Source organism: Euleptes europaea, chromosome 3 (genome assembly GCF_029931775.1).
Source record: "Euleptes europaea isolate rEulEur1 chromosome 3, rEulEur1.hap1, whole genome shotgun sequence".
Lineage (NCBI taxonomy): Eukaryota > Metazoa > Chordata > Lepidosauria > Squamata > Sphaerodactylidae > Euleptes > Euleptes europaea.
Window position 1 is genome coordinate 72,088,155 of NC_079314.1, and position 19,889 is coordinate 72,108,043.

The 19,889-nt window shown below is 40.0% G+C and overlaps 2 protein-coding genes across 2 annotated transcripts; one reads left to right on the forward strand and one right to left on the reverse strand.

Moving 5' to 3' along the window:
- Positions 1-2,457: 2,457 nt before the first annotated feature.
- Positions 2,458-12,236, forward strand: CCT2 (chaperonin containing TCP1 subunit 2). Its single transcript, XM_056847061.1, has 15 exons — positions 2,458-2,542; positions 2,680-2,745; positions 2,836-2,947; positions 3,381-3,457; positions 5,045-5,157; positions 6,083-6,285; positions 6,985-7,085; positions 7,561-7,688; positions 7,786-7,889; positions 8,356-8,475; positions 8,887-9,015; positions 9,102-9,205; positions 11,250-11,349; positions 11,760-11,901; positions 12,156-12,236. The coding sequence occupies exons 1-15, from the start codon at positions 2,474-2,476 to the stop codon at positions 12,184-12,186; spliced, it is 1,599 nt and encodes a 532-aa protein (XP_056703039.1). The 5' UTR covers positions 2,458-2,473; the 3' UTR covers positions 12,187-12,236.
- Positions 12,237-16,864: 4,628 nt separating this feature from the next.
- Positions 16,865-17,716, reverse strand: LRRC10 (leucine rich repeat containing 10). Its single transcript, XM_056846505.1, has one exon. The coding sequence runs from the start codon at positions 17,693-17,695 to the stop codon at positions 16,865-16,867; it is 831 nt and encodes a 276-aa protein (XP_056702483.1). The 5' UTR covers positions 17,696-17,716.
- Positions 17,717-19,889: the final 2,173 nt, after the last annotated feature.

Sequence of the window (19,889 nt, forward strand, 5' to 3'; positions counted from 1 at the left end):
CCAGTGAAAAAAATTGCAGGGAAACTGAGGACAGGTCTGAATTTTTGTGGCTACCCCTCCCCAGGCTTTCACATGTCTGAGTACAATCCTAAGCAGAGTTAGGACCACAAAAACTGACTGTAAATTCACATATCATCTCAATGTAAATGGACTGAATCGCAAAACACATGGATTCCCTGTTCTGTGGCATCCAAAAAGCAATGGATGCATTGATTTTATGGTGCAGTCTGTGGCCATGGATGTGATAAATAATTCGATGGTGAGTTTTGCATGACTTCATTTTGAAATCATGAGTATCCATGCTTCGGATGTGTGTTTTTGGCTCCACAAAGCAGTGGCTTTATTCTGTGATTTCTGTAGTGTCGTCTGTAGCCACGAATGTGATGAGTGATTTGGTGGTGAGTTTGGAGTAACCCCACATAAAAACCACATAAATTTATGAGGATCCCTGCTTTGGATTCATGTTTTTGTGCCATGACTGTGCCACAAAGTAGTAAATCTGTGGGTTTTGTGGTCCAATCAGTGGCCATGAACAGGATATTTGGTTTGATGGTCAGTTTGGTGTACACAACGTACACAAAAATAATGAAGCTCTGTACTTTGGAACTATACTTTTGCACTGTGGCAGTGACACAAAACAATCAGTCTGTGTTTTTTGTGCTGCCATGTGAGGCCATGAAGAGGATATGTGATTTGATGGTCAGTTTCAAGGCATGGATCTTCATGGATACTGAGGATTTTTGCATTGGGTTACCCCAAACTCTGCTTACCACCTGAGGTCAATCCTGACCGACATCAGTTTTAGGTAGCCGGTTCAAAGCTGCCTCAGTCTTCCATCCTTCCAGGGATGGTAAAATGAGTACCTAGTTTTCTGGGGATAAAAATGTGGATGACTGGGGTAGGCAATGTCAAACCACCCCGTAAACATAGTCTGCCTAGTAAATGCTGTGATGCGACGTCGCCCCATGGATCAGTAATGACCTGATGCTTACCTTTGCCTTTTACTCCAAACTGACCACCAAATCACTCACCACATCCATGGTCACAGATCACACAATAGAAATCATGGTTCCACCGCTTTGCGGTACCATTATGGCTCAAAAACATAGATCCAAAGAACAGATCCCCGTGATTTCAAAGTGATGTCAGGGAAAACTCCATCAAATCATTTATCACATCCATGGCCATGGATTGCACCACAGAATTCATCAGTCCATTGCTTCGTGGTACTGTAATGATGCAAAAACACAAATCCAAACCATGGATCATCAGGGTCACCCCAAATTCACTGTAAAATTACTTATCAAGTCCATATGTGATGGGACTTTAAATATGGGGTGACCAGATACAAAAATTCTCAGGAACCATGAGGATCTGTTCTGTGGTGCTACTGTTTTGAACTGTGGCGGTGCCACAAAGCAGTGAATCTGTGATTTTTCTGGTGTAATCAGTGGCCATGATATGTAATTTTATGGTAAGTTTAGGGTGTTCCAATGCAAAAAATCTTGACGATCCATGAGAATCCGTGCTTCAGAACTATGTTTTTGCACAATGGCGGCACCACAGAGTGGTGGATCCTTGATTTTTGTGGTGCTATCTGTAGTCATGGAGATGATATGTGATTTGATGGTGAAATCCTGAGAATGCATTCGTTTGAATCAAGTTTTTTGCACTGTGGTGGGGCCACGAAGTAGTGGATATATTATTTTTGTGGTGCGGTCTGTGGCCATGGATATGATATGTGATTTGATATGAATTTAAGGTGACCAAATGTAAAAATCCCAAGGACCCATGAGGATCCGTGCTTTGGATCCATGTTTTTGTGCCATGGCAGCACCACGAAGTAGTGTATCCATGATTTTAATTTTGTTTCAGTATAAAAATCATATGAATTCATGAGGATCCATTTTGTTTCAATGTAAATCATGAATTCATCAAGATCCATTTAAAATTATCTAGATCCGCCTTTTAACCAGTACCTGCTGCAGGTGAAAACTCTAAATTTAATAGGCAGCTTTGCAAGACAGGACAAAGACATCTGGTTTGTGAGTTGGATCCAACCAACTTTTATACTCCTAAAAAGCGTGGGGTTCTATTTGCATGGGTTCATGGGACCTGCAAGGCAAAAGCCATGGGGGAAGGAATGGTAGTAAGGAAAGCATTGAAAAAGCTGGTTTGTATTCTATATATTTACTATATATTAAGGAATAGTGTAATTACAATAGGGAATGGGTGATACAATTGAGGCTAAAATAAGATTTGTTACAGCTTTAAAAAGGTGTGGGTAAGATGTAATTCACTCAGATATATGCTCCCAGTTGAGCCTGGTAAACTTAGTTGTACGTTTAAGAATACATCACCGTAAAATGAAGGCAGTAGGTACTGCAAAATTCATGTAGCAATGATACTGTGAAATGCATAGTTCTTTATGCTATGGTAAATTTTGCTATGATTACCATTATTTCAGGCATCCATGTCCCTAGCACCTGTGAACATTTTCAAAGCTGGTGCTGATGAAGAGAAAGCCGAGACAGCCCGACTGGTGAGTTCAGTAATAAGTATAATTCCAGCATCAGTGAGTAAGACTTAACCACATTTAATTTTTAATAGGTGCAAGCTTGAGACCATTCTAGTTACTATACTTTGTAAAACTAGTTGTTGTTTTTATTGTTGTTCTAGTCATCTTTCGTTGGGGCTATTGCCATTGGAGACCTAGTTAAGAGCACTTTGGGGCCTAAAGGAATGGTAAGATATTTCTAAATTCTGAAATACGTTGGCTTTGTCACTATTATCGCTGTCAAATATTTAATAATCCCCCAAACTTGGATTGTACAGGACAAGATTCTTCTCAGTACTGGGAGAGATGGCACAGTGACAGTAACCAATGATGGCGCAACCATCTTAAAAGCTATTGGAGTTGACAACCCTGCTGCCAAGGTTTTGGTTGGTATGTTTGACAAAATATATTATAAGCATTTCTTTTGCATTGAGATTGATTTTTATTATTTATAGTTTGTCTCTAATGAAACAAATACAGTCCGGCTCTGGCACTTTACCCACTAAATCATACTTTATCTCTGCACCAAAATTAATTGATATTCTGTGCCAAGAAAAAGCTCAACATTATGACTGTTAAGTCAATTTGTACTTGCTTTACAAAGTTACTTGCCTGATGCTCATGAGAGGAGAGGGTTGGGTTGAGGAAAGGACATGTCCAGGGCACTTGTAAAATAAATTGCACAGCCCCTGCCTGTAGTTTGGCATTGTACCAGTCTATAAAAGGCAAAGGAATTCTGTTTCTGATTCAGCTTCTGTCTAGAATTTTTAGTGGTGTATGATATTTCAGTAATAAAGCTTATAAGATAACATTCTCCTTACAGATATGTCCAAGGTTCAAGATGATGAAGTTGGTGATGGGACTACTTCGGTAACTGTTCTAGCTGCTGAACTACTGAGGGTAATAAAATACTTAATGATATTTCTAATCGTATCTTGAAATTAAGCACTTAATGAAATTATCCTAATATATTTATACATTATGTTGATATAATATAGAGAATGGTCTAATGTGCTGAAAGTTATTTTATTCTCCATGTTTTTATTCCTAAATTTAAAATAGTTAGTTTCTTCTTCTGTTCAGTACAAATGGGTACTGTACAGCTTAAGTGGAAAATTTTCTGCTAAAATGCACTACTAAATAAAAATCTGTTATATTGCAAAATATAAATCGGTATGCATTATATACTTGAAATAAATAATTTAGATTATTCCAAACGTCCGGTCCATTTTCAGGGACAATCCTAAATATGTAATGTTTATTAATAAAACATTTACACACATTTTTTCTCTGTGCTCAAGGAGGCTTATAAAATGTGTGCTCTAAAGCATATAATTAAAGTTAAAACAATTTACAGCAGCAAAATTTGCAATAACCACTTAGTCAGTCCAGACAAGTATAACCTTAGCCTTAATAAACAATATGTATTTTCTCCAGTGAAACTTTTAAAAAGGTGGTTTTTAACTGTTACGTGCTTTTCTGAGCATTGATAATGATGGCCTCCTGACTTCTTCTGAGAGGCTTTTCCAAAAGGGTTTGAGTCGTATCATTAAAAACCCGTGATCAAGCCAAAGAAGAGCTTGATGGCAGAACAAGAACATTCTGATGAGAGGTAGTGCACCTGATGTACAGATACATATAGGGAGAGGTGATCTTTCAGGTGTGAATCCCAGGTCATGAGGGCTTTAAAAGTAAGGTCCTTGAGTTAAATCTGGAAGCAAATAGGCAATTGGTGAAGGGTGTAGGGCTTAATATGTTCATGGGTGTTATATAATATGTTCATAATGGGTTGTCCTAGTCAAGAGATCTGGTGCATTTTGTACTAAATAAAGCAGCCCCACATAAAGGTAAAAGGTAAAGGTCCCCTGTGCAAGCACCGGGTCATTCCTGACCCATGGGGTGACGTCACATCCCGACGTTTCCAAGGCAGACTTTGTTTACGGGGTGGTTTGCCAGTGCCTTCCCCAGTCATCTTCCCTTTACCCCCAGCAAGCTGGGTACTCATTTGACCGACCTCGGAAGGATGGAAGGCTGAGCCGGCTACCAGAAACCAACTTCTGTCAGGATCGAACTCAGGTCGTGAGCAGAGCTTTTGACTGCAGTACTGCAGCTTAACACTCTGCGCCACGGGGCTCCTAGCCCCACATAGAGCGCATTTATAAACATTACATATAAAAACTTTAGATGAATATAGCTCGATTAGCAGAGTCTAGAAAGGATAGGTTTTTGGAATTTTTGCAGATGTAATTAAGATAAGCAACTTTTTGCCACACTGTCATCCTGTATCTTAAGCAGCAAGGCTGAATCCAAATATACCCCTAAACTCTTCACATGTTCTGTTTGTCAGACTTGTAAATATGGATTTCTCTTTGTTATTATGGCATTTGAGCAGATAGTCTCACAAAACTTCATATGCCGTGAAATGATATACACTTGTTGAAGAACAAGTTGTAGGTATTAAAGTAAACCGAATATGTTTGTTAATAGGAGGCAGAATTACTGGTTGCAAGAAAGATTCATCCTCAAACCATCATTGCTGGTTGGAGAGAAGCCACAAAAGCAGCAAGAGAAGCCTTGGTGAAATCTGCAGTGGATCATGGGTTAGTTGGTGTTTCAGACTTGTGGCTTTTTTTTGTCTTTAGCTGCCATGCTTATGCGTAGATGTTTTACATCTGTACCTGGGAGGCAAGCAGCATTAAGAGCTGACTGCTACTTGCATTCCGGAAAGATGGAATTTTGTATTACTTGAGATCATATAGGTGTGAAATAATTGCTTTATGAGTGTTAAATGTTTGGCGGATAAAACATTACAAAATCTGCAGTAGACACTTGAGAGCTTTGTAGAAAGTCAGACAGTATATAGGATAATATTATCTTAAATTTCAAAAGTTTGGCATATGTCAGAATTTGAACCTTGGTAAATAGGACAGAAAAAAGAGTTTTGTTAAAGAGACAAAGCCTGTTGCCAGTGATGCATAGACCTTGTGGCGTTCTGGAAAGCTCAATATTTGAGAACACCGTCCTGCAATACATTGTGTTATTTAGTTACCAGCATACGACTTAGATATATTAATGGCCTCTTGCACTGCTTACTGACTTCTGTTAACTGACAAGCTACTGAAGTCTTTCATGTTTGCAAGGAAAAGCATGGTTTCTCAGAAAAGAGCATGATACTGTTGCCTGCCTGTGTATAAGACATTACTTTAAATTCTTTTCTCTGGAATGTATATAGTGTAATGCTATAAAGTCCATCTGAAGATTTTAGGGGCAGACGTTAGCCTTTTAAGTATATGTAAGTTCGGTGTATGAGAGAGAGGGAGTGCACGCAAATTTGTATTGTTTGCTTCCAACCTAGCTTTTTGCATTGTGTTGAAGTTTCTCCAAGCTTTGGGAATGGCTGGCTTGGTCGCAGGGGTATCTGTTCTTGGAGACTCAGACACCTTGTTGTTTACATGTATAGCTTGATGAGTGGCCACTTTTTAAATAAAATGTATTCTAAGTTGATATTTTTTTCTTGCTTTTCAGTGCTAACGAAGTCCAGTTTCATAAGGATCTAATGAACATCGCAGAAACAACACTGTCTTCAAAACTACTTACTCATCATAAAGAACATTTTGCAAAACTTGCAGTGGATGCTGTCCTTAGACTGAAGGGATCTGGGAACCTGGAAGCTATTCATGTCATCAGGAAGCTAGGAGGAAGCATGATAGACTCTTATTTGGATGAAGGTATTATTTCACTTATTGACAAGCATTTCAGTGGACTGCTTGTGAGAGCAAGAGGCATCTATGCAAACCTTGTCACTGTTTATTGTAGTAAACTAATGTGAATGTATGAAGCTACTTCATACAGAGTCAGAACAGAGATCCTTTAATTGGAGATGTTAGGAGTGTGCTCTTCCCCTGCCCCATCGTCTTTCTTTGTAATAGCAAGTTTGTCACTAAAGAAGTATAAAGACAAATTACTTGCAAGATCACTCCCAACATGATATATTCCATGAAGAGAATGCTCTTAATTCCCCTGGCTGTGAAACATATCTAGAATTCCGTTTCTATTAGAAGTGTCTTCTTTGCAACACTTGCTAAATGGTTTTAACTTGAAGGACTATATACATAATTTAATGCATCGCCCTTTCCAGCAAATCCATTTTTACATTTATGCAGTTGAAGGGTAACTCTATCAAGTCTTATTCTTTCACTGGGAGGCTTTTTCTAGAGTATATGCATTTTAATTTCTTATGGTCTAAAACCTATTTAATGTTCTTTCAGGCAGTGGGTTAGGAAACGTTTCCTGTTTTGATTTATCTTCTAAATGCATGTTATATAAGTAATTGCAAAATGGAAACTCTAACACTGGTTTTCAAACTTTTATGAGAATCCATACCTTCTAATGGCCTTATTGTAAAGTAAGTCTGTCTGCCATTTCAGGTTTTCTGTTGGATAAAAAAATTGGAGTAAACCAGCCAAAAAGAATTGAAAATGCAAAGATACTTATTGCAAATACTGGCATGGATACTGATAAAATTAAGGTAAGTGATTGGGGGGTGGGTACTTCAGTGTAATCCATCTTGATCTACCAGAGCGTGATACATAAGTACACCAGAAATTACATATTTTTATTCTTTTCCACTGAAGCAGCTCAAGAGAGTTTACATGCAAGTAAAACAATATAAACAATTAAAATACTAGCACAAAATAACACATTAAATTACTATAAGAGGAGAGGGGCTGTGGTTTAGTGATAGAGCATCTGCTTGCCATGCAGAAGGTCCTAGGTTCAATCCCCCAGCATCTCCAGTTAAAAGGACCAGGCAGTAGGTGATGAGACAGACCCCACTACCTGAGACACTGGAGAGCTGCTGCCAATCTGAATAGACAGTACTGACCTTGAAGGATCAAGGGTCTGATTCAGTAGAAGGCAGCTGCATGTGTTCATGTATTTTATTTATGTAGTGTGAGTGTATAAAAAAATTAATGAATATTGTTACCTGTTCTTGGATTTAGATATTTGGCTCCCGTGTACGAGTGGATTCTACAGCAAAGGTGGCAGAAATAGAACAAGCTGAAAAAGAGAAAATGAAGGAGAAGGTTGAACGTATTCTGAAACATGGAATAAATTGTTTTATTAACAGGTATGTGTGTTCCTTTATGAAAACTTTCTGTAAAGAGAGAAAATTTAGAAATAAGCTTGCTTGCTGCCACATTATAATCCATACATTTTAATTGCAGGCAGTTGATCTATAACTACCCAGAACAGTTGTTTGCCGCTGCGGGTGTTATGGCTATTGAACATGCAGATTTTGCTGGAGTTGAACGCTTGGCTCTTGTTACAGGTACCATGAAAAATTACAAGAATTTGTATTGAACGGCACATTGTTGAATCTTACCTTTATATTTGCAGACATTAAGTTGAGAAATTGCTGCAAGGACAGTGGATGAAATTGCTGCAAAATGTAGTATTTGAAGGTTGTGTGCATCTAGAGGTTTAATGACTTGAGCAATAGTGTTCCTTCAGCTTGTCTGTTAACTGAATGCACTGGGCTGTGTCCTAAGACTGAAGAGACACAGACTTGAATCCAGATAACTTCAAGTTCCACTCATGCAGTGTGGTTTTCCTACTCTTCCTATTGTTTAACAGAGTGCAGTTCCATGTACTGGTGGAGAGAATTGGTGAAAACTCTCCATGGATCAAAGCCATACTTTTTATCGTACTGAGGGAAATAATTTTTTTATCCTACAAAGAATCAAATTTTTAGAAGTTTCATACTCATCAAAAGCTATATGAACTTATATTCACAGGTGGTGAAATTGCTTCAACTTTTGATCACCCAGAGCTAGTGAAGCTAGGGACCTGCAGTCTTATTGAAGAAGTCATGATTGGTGAAGACAAACTTATTCATTTCTCTGGAGTTGCTATGGGTAGGTTGTGCCACTGGGGTGGCTTCATCTGGGTTGCTGGGGTGAGAAGGGAAGACCAAGATCTCCTTCCATTGGAAGGAGTTCATCACAAATCCACTGTGAATTCTTGAAGTTCCACCTCTTCCCTTACGGGTTGGCCAGGTTGTGTAGATATTTCTCCATGACAGAATCAGCTAATTTAAGAGTGGGGGTGGACATGGGGCTCTGTTACATGATGGAGGCAATCCATGAGGCAGTGTTTCTCATATTTTCAGAACAAATGGAAAACCCAGTCATTGTGGGACACCAACTATGCAGCAAGAATAACATTTGAATTGGGTCATTGTAGATACTGGGACACTAAAATTTCTGAGCGGTCGATCTAACTAGAAATTTATTTCATTTGTTGCTGTTTTGTAATCTTGACTCTAGGTGAAGCTTGTACCATAGTTCTGCGTGGTGCTACTCAACAGATCATAGATGAAGCAGAAAGATCTTTACATGATGCGCTCTGTGTTCTTGCCCAGACTGTAAAAGATACTAGAACAGTATATGGTGGAGGTGAATATCCAACCTTCTTTTAATAAGGAAATGTAAATATCTTTAATTGTTGCTTGCTTGTTAACGTTTCTGGTTTCTTCTTATAGGCTGCTCTGAGATGTTAATGGCTAATGCTGTCACAGAGCTAGCAAACAGAACACCAGGCAAAGAGTCTGTTGCAATGGAGTCTTTTGCTAAGGCCCTGAGAATGGTAAGTTAGTGTTCAGTTAATTATTGAGCAAGTCTATAGAACTAAACTAGGCCAGGTGGTTTACATAAATTTTAGCTTTCTGCTGTGTTATTGGTTAATGTAATTGGATTGTTGATTTTTTTTCTCACTTCCAAGTTTGTAGTTCATGCCATGTTTTTCGTCTGTGAGTCCCTCATTAACAATCTTGGCCGTTCCTATTTAGACCTGTGGTGTTGTCTTAGTTGCTGCTATTTTGTTTCCACATCTGCATTCTTTAAAAACACTGCTAAAATTCTGTCTTTTGCTAGTGCCTAAGCTGACCTGGATGGCCCAGGCTAGCCTGATCTCGTCAGATCTCAAAAGCTAAGCAGGGTCAGCCCTGGTTAGTATTTGGATGGGAGACCACCAAGGAATACCAGGGTTGCTGTGCAGAGGAAGGCACTGGCAAACCACCTCTGTTAGTCTCTTGCCATGAAAACCCCAAAAGGGGTCGCCATAAGTCGGCTGCGACTTGACGGCACTTTACACACACACGCTCTTTGCAGTATTCTGGTATCCATTTTTAAGTCATTGGTTATATTATTAAATTTATATAGTAACAGAAACTCAGCCATTTGTGCCTTGTGAGATAAGTGATTGTAGCCAAATCACCATTGACTGTTTATATTTGACTGTGGTCTTCAGTTTCTTTTCTACTGTTTGCACTGACTGCCTGTTTATACAGTTGTTTCTGTTCTATTAAGTAAGCTGAGGGATTGTCAGATACACACACACACAGAGTATTGGTGAAGTATGTTCTGTAGCAAAGTAATGTATGTCTGGAAATAACTTTATGTAAATCACTGTGGTCATTGCACTTATTTATTTTAGTATATTTAAATCCTACCTTTCTCCCTGATGGGGAGCCAAATGATGTACAAAAACACACTTTTTAATAAATTTACATCACAAAATAAAAAACCAAAGACCCAAAAGTAGATGAGACCCTGAGTGGTTGTCCACCAGATGAATCCATCAAGCCAAAGCCATTGGCCAAGAGCCCTGGCTTTAAACACCTGTTGCAGGAGTGAGAGAAACTCTCAGCTTGGATGCTTCAGGCTGGCAGCCAGCTTCCCTCACTTTCCCTTCCTGCTGCAAAATGTGGCATTTTTTCAAGAACCACAATACTAATTACTATCTGAGTGTGGGGAGGCAGTACCGGCGAATGAAAATATGCTTGCCGTATGTAGGATAGCACAGCAGTGGAGCTACAGGAATACTTCACATGAGAAGACAGTAGGAAGATGATGTCCTGATCGCTGATGTTGTTCCCCCCCCCCCCGCCCCCACATTCCCCCACGCATCAAATCTGGCCATACAGAAGTGACTTTCTGAGGCAGACAGGCCACGGTAGGGAAGAGGCGAGAATGTTTTGTTCCTCAAACAGCAGAATTTTGCTTGTTGTTGGCTTCTAATAGTAATGCTGTTTACCCGAGTAATCAAAATTGTGAACATGCTGTGGTGGCATTCAGACGTTGCGAGCAAACCCCTGTTCATAACAGGCACAAGCCTGGCTTGTTGCTGTGCCTGTTTTGTGTGTTCCCTCCCTCCTTACCTGCTTTCAGAAGGATTAAACCGAAATTTAAGAATACTGGTTTGATTGAATGCTTTTAAAATTATGGAGCCTATAGTCATGCTTTCTGCATGAGCGAGAGGAGGGAGCTAGCCAGTGAGCATGGCAAGAGACCAGTCACAATCAATTGAGTTTTTCCAAGATGCCTGAGTTTCATATTTAGGAGAATATTTTAAATTTCTTTTTTTCTGATTTAGCTGACTAGTTTGTAGTTCTTTGGGTGTTTTTTTTTAAAAACCTTCATCCTAAGTTATACTTAAAAAAAATGTTAGTTATAGCCCTGTTCCCTGCCCCTTCCCCTCTCACAGAAAACCCAGTGGGTCTGAAAATGTGTATTATGGATAGAAAAGCATGTAAAATGAGAAGATTTTTGACTATTTTTCATATTTAAAAAATTGTAAATGACCTGCATGTTCCTTCAGAAGCTCTTTAATAACCTTCTTATTTTATTAGCTCCCAACCATCATAGCCGATAACGCTGGCTATGACAGTGCAGATCTAGTTGCCCAGCTGCGAGCTGCTCACATCGAAGGGAAAAATACCTATGGACTTGGTGAGGATTTTTACAGATCGATTCTACAGTGAAATTTATGCTTTTGTGTTTCTGGGGCTTTTTAGGCATGAGTGTAGAAAATGTCTTGTGATATAGGGTCTGTCCAACGACAACTGGCAAATTGGTTCTCGTAGGTTATCCGGGCTGTGTAACCGTGGTCGTGGTATTCTACACAGCCCGGATAACCTATGAGAACCAATGAACTCTGACCGTGAAAGCCTTCGACAATATTTTGACAACTGTCAAAACTATGCAGAATCAAGACTTACTAATTGACTAGATTCCATTAAATACTATTGCCCCAAACAACTTATGCAGGACTTTTAAAAGAGGTAAAGAACATGTGAAGTGGAAAATGTATATCAAGTGCTTATTGGGCAGCTAATTATCACTATTCTAATCTGTTGAAGACATGAAGGAGGGTACCATTGGAGACATGGGAAGTCTGGGAGTAATTGAAAGCTTCCAAGTGAAGCGACAAGTGCTGCTGAGTGCCGCAGAAGCAGCGGAAGTGATTCTCCGTGTGGATGACATCATCAAAGCAGCTCCAAGGTACAGCCTTATAAGATAACACTTTTAAGCTATAGCAGAAAGAATAATTGCTTTAAAAGATATCGTACCAGATGTCTCATAACTATATAGACATTTGTGATTTGATTTTCTAGTTGTACGCTCAGTGCTGCCAGCTAAGATTATTTGCTCAGAATCTACATTGTAGGCTCTCAGTCGTGAGAATGTTTAGCAAATATGTGGAAGACAGTTTTCTTCTTCAACGTCCATGTACTAAATTCCGGCTTTTCTTTCAGGAAACGAGTACCAGACCGTTACCCATGTTAAGTATTCTGCAGTCAGTAAGACCATGTGGACCACAACATTACACAGTACTTCATCGTGTAATTTTTTTGGAGTAAAGAGTCAGCATATCTAGCACTGGCCTGTGATTATTCTTTTGTTGATTTAACTTATATTATTTCAAAGACCAATTCATTTCAGTTGGACAACATCAATATCTCTCCTCAATTTCTTGGTTAGTACTCTGTAATAAAAATTTCAAATATATTAATTGACTTCTTTCCTTAATATGGTACCTCTAAGTATGTGTTTTTTGTAGAAATTGTTAGAAATTGAATAAGAGGAAGATGCACAGACAGCTGGTCACACAACCACTGTTTACTTTGAATTCCTAAAATGCATCATTACAATTAAGATAATACAATTGCTGTTAAATCTGGCTGAGATGCCCATATTTTTCAAGAAAAAATGATAATTTCCACATGGTGTATTATTTTCTTGCAAATTCCTAGAGAGGTAGCCCTATGAGTGTTGGAGCAAAATTTATACAACCTCTTGTACCATAACCAAAGTGAGGTGGGATAAGTGCTTGTAGGCTGCAGTCAACTATCAGATGCTGCCTTCGCATTTTTCACTGAACTTGGAGAGTAGCTTATGAATCTCACAGGTTATGTATAATGAAGGAGTAGCAGATCACAGGGAATGCAAGAAACAATTGAAAATCAGAGTTCCAGCTTCTCAAACCCAAAAACACATCTGAATCCTAGCATAGGTTTTTACTGTCACTTTGGGAAGTATTATGGACCAAGCTTCATCAGCTGTTCCCTTCAGTGTTGATTCACTTGAATATTCTCTAACATTGCTGATGCCTTTAAACCACGTCATTCCGTTTTGATTTGCCTAGTATAGTGCAGTGTGGCATAGTGATTAGCGCTTTAGGACTGGAAGGTCCAAGTTCATATCTCCACTGAATGATGAAATTAACTGATTGGTCTTCTGGGAATACAAGGAAAGGGCAGAGAACAATGTACTCTGCCCTGAGCTCATCTGATAAAGGATGGGATAAAATAGAAATGTAATGATAAATAGAAAATGATAAAAAGAAATGTGCAAATTAAACATGAAAATGGACACATTTACTAGTCTCTGCTTGACTATTCCAATCTCCCAGGGTGTAGTATCTGTGACCTTAGTAAGGAAGGCATGTAGAATGTCCAGTAACAGTAGTAATTCTGCAGTGTCTCGGATTGAATAGAGGGCTCACCATAGTGTGTTATGCAGGTAGAGCATCTGCCTCCTGTTCTGGTTGGCTCTTACCTTCTAAGGTTCCAGGAAAGCTATAGCAGGAAAATTGGTGTGTGTGTGTTGGGGGGGGGGGGCATGCTGGCAGCTGCCCAGGGGCTGGACATCACTGCCTGGAGTATGCTTATTTGTACTACCTGTCTTTGACATTGAGGTCTACTTCACGCAAACAGGAGAATGGAATAAGTAAGAACATAAGAAAGGTCCTTCTGGATCAGACCAAGGCCCATCAAGTCCAGTAGTCTGTTCACACAGTGGCCAACCAGGTGCCTTTAGGAAGCCACTAACAAGACGAGTGCAGCAGCACCATCCTGCCTGTGTTCCACCACACCCAAAATAATAGGCATGCTCCTCTGATACTAGAGAGAATAAGTATGCAGCATGACCAGTATCCATTCTAACTAATAGCCATGAATACCCCTCTCCTCCATGAATATGTCCACTCCCCTCTTAAAGCCCTCCAAGCTGGCAGCCATCACCACATCCTGGGGCAGGGAGTTCCACAATTTAACTATGCGTTGTGTGAAAAAATATTTCCTTTTATCTGTTTTGAATCTCTCGCTCTCCAGCTTTAGATGACCCTGTGTTCTAGTATTATGGGAGGAAAACTCCCTGTCCACTCCCTCCAAACCATGCTTAATTTTATAGACCTCTATCATGCCTCCCATTAGCCGCCTTCTTTCCAAGCTAAACAGCCCTAAGCATCCTAACCACTCCCCATAGGACAGTTGCTCTAGTCCCTTAATCATTTTGGTTGCTCTTTTCTGCACCTTCTCAAGCTCTGTAATATCCTTTTTTAGGTGTGGTGACCAGAACTGTACACAGTATTCCAAGTGGTCTCACCATAGATTTGTACAAGGGCAGTATGATATCAGCAGTTTTATTCTCTATTCCTCGTCTAATTATGGCCAGCATGGAATTTGCGTTTTTTACAGCAGCCGCACACTGGGTTGACATCTTCATTGAGCTATGCACTACCACCCCAAGATCCCTTTTTTGGTCTGTTGCTGCCAGCACAGATCCCATCAGTGTATATGTGAAGTTGGGATTTTTTTGCCCCAATATGCATCACTTTACACTTGCTCACATTGAATCTCATTTGCCATTTTAATGCCCATTCTTCCAGTACGCAGAGATCCTTCTGGAGCTCTTCACAGTCCGATTTTGTCCTAACCACCCTAAATAATTTGGTGTCATCTGCAAACTTGGCTACTTCACTGTTTAACCCCAACTCCAGGTCATTGATGAACAGGTTGAAAAGCACCGGTCCCAACACAGATCCCTGAGGCACCCCACTGCTCACATCCCGCCATTGTGAGAACTGACCATTGATTCCTACTCTCTGCTTCCTAAGTCTTTATTTTCATACTGTCTTGGGCTCTTAATATAAATCATGCACAGTATGCAGAATGTATGTATTCTTACAGTCCTTGTATTTATAGCTGTTATCAGAAATTCCAGAAAACAGAATACTGGTGCTGTAATTGGGAACCCATATTTAGCCTTCACAGTTGTGCAAAAGTATTATTTGTATGCTTAGATGAACGTCATGAAAAATGTTGCTTTGGCAGCAGCTGCCACCACAGCACAAGGATCTTCATTATATGACTGAAGGTAAGCAGCCATTTTGTGGCTGGCTCCACCTCCTGCAGAAGCCATTCTGTGTCTGCACCCACCACATAGTATCAGAATTCCAAAGGTGCTGGCAGGCTAAAAAAGGTTGGGGACCCCTGGAATAGACAATTTTGCTGAAGCATGGCTTTTTCTCATGCACTGTGTAAGCTCCCAGCAATATGTGACATAGGAACTTCTCAGTCTACATTCAGTGAAGATATCTTTTCTGCATAAGCTTTTGCTTAGATTTTGGATTTATTCTTAGAATAAGAATGACATTATTTTCTTTCATTCATAATAATACCACTTCAGCCTGCAAATGAGGACTCACCTGATGGAAATCTTCCTCTGGGGAAAATGGTGGAAACCACTCTCTACTGGTGGTTGATATAGCTATAATATTAATTTGTCAGGCCACCTTCAGGTTTAATTTATGTATAAACCACAGCTGCTACTAGATAAGAATTAATATACATGTTCTATACTAGATCAGAATTAAGGTACACATTCTATACTAAAACAATGTTTACAATAAGTCCAGAATAACTGTGGCATTGCTGTGCTAAATACCTTGAAAATTACTACAGTTCATTCTTGTCAGGGCATAACTTGAACAAATATTTGTATAAAAATGTATTCATTTTATTGTGAAGACAACTTAATTGGGAAACCTGTGAGTGAAATCTGTATCAAGTAAGCCTACTTATTGTCAAAAGTCAAGATACTTTTGGAAATTGTGAGGTAAACATCTAGCGGTGGCTGCACTTTTTTAGCCAAATACACAGAGAAGTCACTTCTCTCCTTTTAGGACATTGTCACTTGTGCGTTAGTAAACAGCCCCTAAAGAAACAGCCAGTTTTCTTTCAGTAAACAGAAAAAAATAACCTGGGTCAGAAAACAATGCTATGATGCACTGATTTTCTTTTTCCCTGATGTATTTCCAAAGGGAAAGAAAAATTACTGCAAATTATCTTGTCATACATGGCAAAACGGTATATAAAAAGCAATTGTGACTGTTAATCACAGTAAATACACACTAATAATATTTTGCTTTCCTAATGCTTTAACTGTCACGCTTTCCTCAAAAGAATTTAGATAGCCATAGTTAGGTGACGGTGCTGGAAAGAAACCCTTGACTAGATCCACTCGCACACCTACATTTCCCTGTGAAATGAAGTGGTCAATAAACCAGTTTAAGGCTGAAATACAGATGCCGTAACTGTGCTTTGGTAGCATTCTGCAGTGGCCTTGAAAGCTCTCATTTAGACTACTGCAGAATTGAGGGAAGCTGTTTTTTGCGGTAGTTAATATTTGCAGAATGAATTTTTTTTAAATAATAATGTTCTCAAAACATTTCTAGACAGCTCTAAAATCATGCCAGGTGCTAAACCTTCGGTTTTCCTTGTATAAAAAGAGAGAGAGAGAAGCAACTGGGCATCCAATTCTCCAAGATGGATTTATCTTGCTTGATACTTCATTTGTTGAGTACTTGCTTTTACTGCTCATGATAGATTTTCTTTTTTCAAAGAAGCTTTGTGGCCATCTATGGAGTGTTAGTAAAGTTGAAAGGGTTATTTCTTTAATCCTAGGCAGTTCTATAATTGCTGACATTACTTACTACATTTCTGTAGGGTTTGTAGAGGTAAGCACATGCAAGATCATGGTCTCTAAAAGCAAAACTGCACCTAATTGTGCAGTTCTCAGGGCCGTTCTTTGATGCAAAAGTCCCAGCCTTGCTCGGCTGTTTTCTGTGGGAGGCTGTCCCTGCTGCAGTCTTGAGCAACAGGAAAGCAATGTTGCTCATTAATCAGACAGACAATTTGCAGGGGAGAGGCAGAGGCAGAAGGGAAGTGATATCCTCAGCTCCCTTCCCCATGTCCAGACCAGATCTTTTCCTAGGCTCGGGGCTCTCTTCAGACCACCTCCCTACCCGATGCACCCCCTTAGCCACTTTGGGGGCATTTCTGCAGGGATTGTGGTCATAGATTACCAGCTTTAACCCACTGAGTTGCCTGAGATTGGGGAAGTGGCGGATAGCATTGCGGTCCACGTCAATAACTTCCAGAAAGGGCATGTGGAGCAGCACAGGTGGGAAATCAGCCAAAAGGTTGTTTGAGAGCCAGATGGTCCGAAGCTCCTGCAGATACCGGAGCTGTCCAGGGAGGGAGCGTAGTGCGTTGGATCCAACATGCAAGGTCTTGAGGTGCCTCAGTTCACACACCACATCAGGCAGGTGGTACAGGCAGTTGGACTCAATCCATAGCGTCTTGAGGTTTTGCAGAAGGTGGAGCTCCATAGGCAGGTCCCAGAGTTTGTTGTTTCCCAGGTAGAGAATGCACAGTTGCTTCAGGCTGCACACGGCTAAGGGCAGCGTTTCAAAGTTGTTGAAATCCAGTGCAAGAATCTGGAGGTTCTGAAGCTGTTCTAGTTCAGGGGGTAGATAGTTTAGATTGTTGTCACTCAGGTACAGCTTGACCAGCTCCCTGAAAGAACAAACACACAAAGGAAATCGCCTCAGTTGCTTGCTGCTCAGGTCCAACATCTTATCAATTGGCATCTCTTCAAGGTCCCCTAGGAGGTATTTCTGGCAGTTGTCAGAAGGAATAAAAGCAACAGCTGCTCTGAAAACGTTACCCATCCTGAAAACTTCACAACACGAAATGGGCTGTTGTTGCTACAAGAATAAATCTTGTGGGTTGGGGAAGCTGCCTTTTTTAAAAACCCTGTGTAATGTTCTGGCAACTTCTTCCATCCTGCTATAATATATACTCGTCTACATAGCAACAATCATTAATCTCAAGAGCCCTGAAATGTTCTGATAAGCGAAGGGGTGTCTGTTGATGAGAAGTAGAGACCTGACTTTGGGACAGGTCTCAGACATAAAGGAAGCAAAACCATCTTTGTGAAGTTTTAAAATTGTACTCTGGTTGATTTGGAATATTTTCCAAAATCCCCCCCTCAATAACAAACAAAAAAGCCCCACTTTTAAGGCACTGTGCATGTTGTGGCCTTATATTAGTAATAGTAGCTGTATTGTCAAGAGAATTCAGTCATATGCTCAGTAATTAGCATGTCATCTCGTACATGAAGTGCATATTTACGACCAATAACACTCTAGGTACTTCCAGAACTAGAAGTGAGAGGGTCTTTAGATAGGCTTGTAGGTAGGCCAGGGAGAGGCCAGGGATGGTAGTTATTGGTGGGGTTAGAGTTAGGTTACCAAGGAGTAGCAGGTGAGATGAGATTAGGATGGTGCTTCAGGAAAGGGTTTTATATCAGCCGTATGGAAAGGCGGAGCATGAAAGCAGGTGCTCTGATAAATGGAAAAGGGAGGCAAAGGGGAAAGCATGGTTGTAAGCACAGAGGTGGGAGAAGGAAACCAGTGGTACTGTAGGGCAAAGTGATGGAAGAAGTCCAAAAATGGAAACTTGACATCTTTAATTACCAAAAATGTGCATCGACCATGTAGAGAAAGCAGTGTCTCTAAAACCATGGTGGGGTCAGCCCTATTTAATATTAGTTTGTCATATTACCACCTGTGGCTAACAGAACAGTGGTTAGCTGTAGCCTCTAGCCGATTCCAGGGCAGTGAAAACTAGCTGCTTCATAGCAAGATAGGAAGCATCAAGTTAAGAATTTGAAGTTGGAGCTGGAATCATTGGGTCTGCATCCCCCAGGTAAACAGGTGTTGCTTTGTGTGATGTATGGAGTAAGGAGAGTTGCTGATTTCATGGCCAACTAAAAAAAAATGATTTGTATGTTTTTGTCATACTGCGGGACACGTCTGTCTGTAAGAAATAGTTGATCTGTACTTCATCTCATTTCCTCTGGCTAAATAAAGCTGAGTGTGCTTTACCTGTATCATCTGATGTGGGAGTCCCCCATCTTTTCCATCCTATGGGTGCCTTTGGAATTCTGGTATGGGGGGGCACAACCACAAAATGGCCACCATGGGAGGCAGGCCCAACCACAGAATGTCAGAGAGCGTATAATAGTAACTCTTCAACATTTCAGGCAGAAACTCTGTTTAAACAGGATGCCTTTTAAAACGAGCATACTGTTTTAAAATAGTTTCTTGCATATATACACTGCTTACCTTCTTTAACTCAGTGAAGATCGTTGTGCTGCGGTGGCAGCTGCTCCTAAAGCTCATTCGTTTATTAAATATGGACATTGACCAGCATAACAATAAAAAAGAAACAATCACACTAGTACACAATTAGTGATCTGTTTCACATGACATCAGCGATCTCTGTGTTCTGATAGCAATATAACTATCGCCACAGCTCCTAAAGCAACATTAAAAAAAATCTGCTCAGCCAATCAGATCTCCAGTGGTGAATCAGAAACCCTGCCAGGTAAAAGCATCCAGCCCTGCCCTGGTGGGCACTAGGAAAGGTGTTGACCCCATATTTCTGTTTGGCGGTCTTCTCTGTGGTGATCGTCCCTCAGGTAAATATATATTCCTTGGCAAGATCAGGAAAATTGGGCAACCAGAATTTTTCTGTTATGTGAAATATAGATTTTATGGGGTGCAGTTTTACTTTATGCTTCTTTTATTCTCTCATTTCCCCACCCACCAAAGATCTTCAGTCCTAAATACTGTGCTGAACAATAAAGTGTATGAGATAGAGGATCTGGTTTCCAGTTTAATCATTAATCTAGTTTATCAAAATAAGTTAATATGACCTTAGATTGCTATATATCATGTTTTTGAGCTGAGTTTTTGAGCTGAGTTAATGAGATCCAGGCATTAAAGAATGTCCCAGAATATCTTCTGAGAACAACATCAGTACAAGCTAGTGAAGAGCCATGTTTCTCTTCTCCTGGAA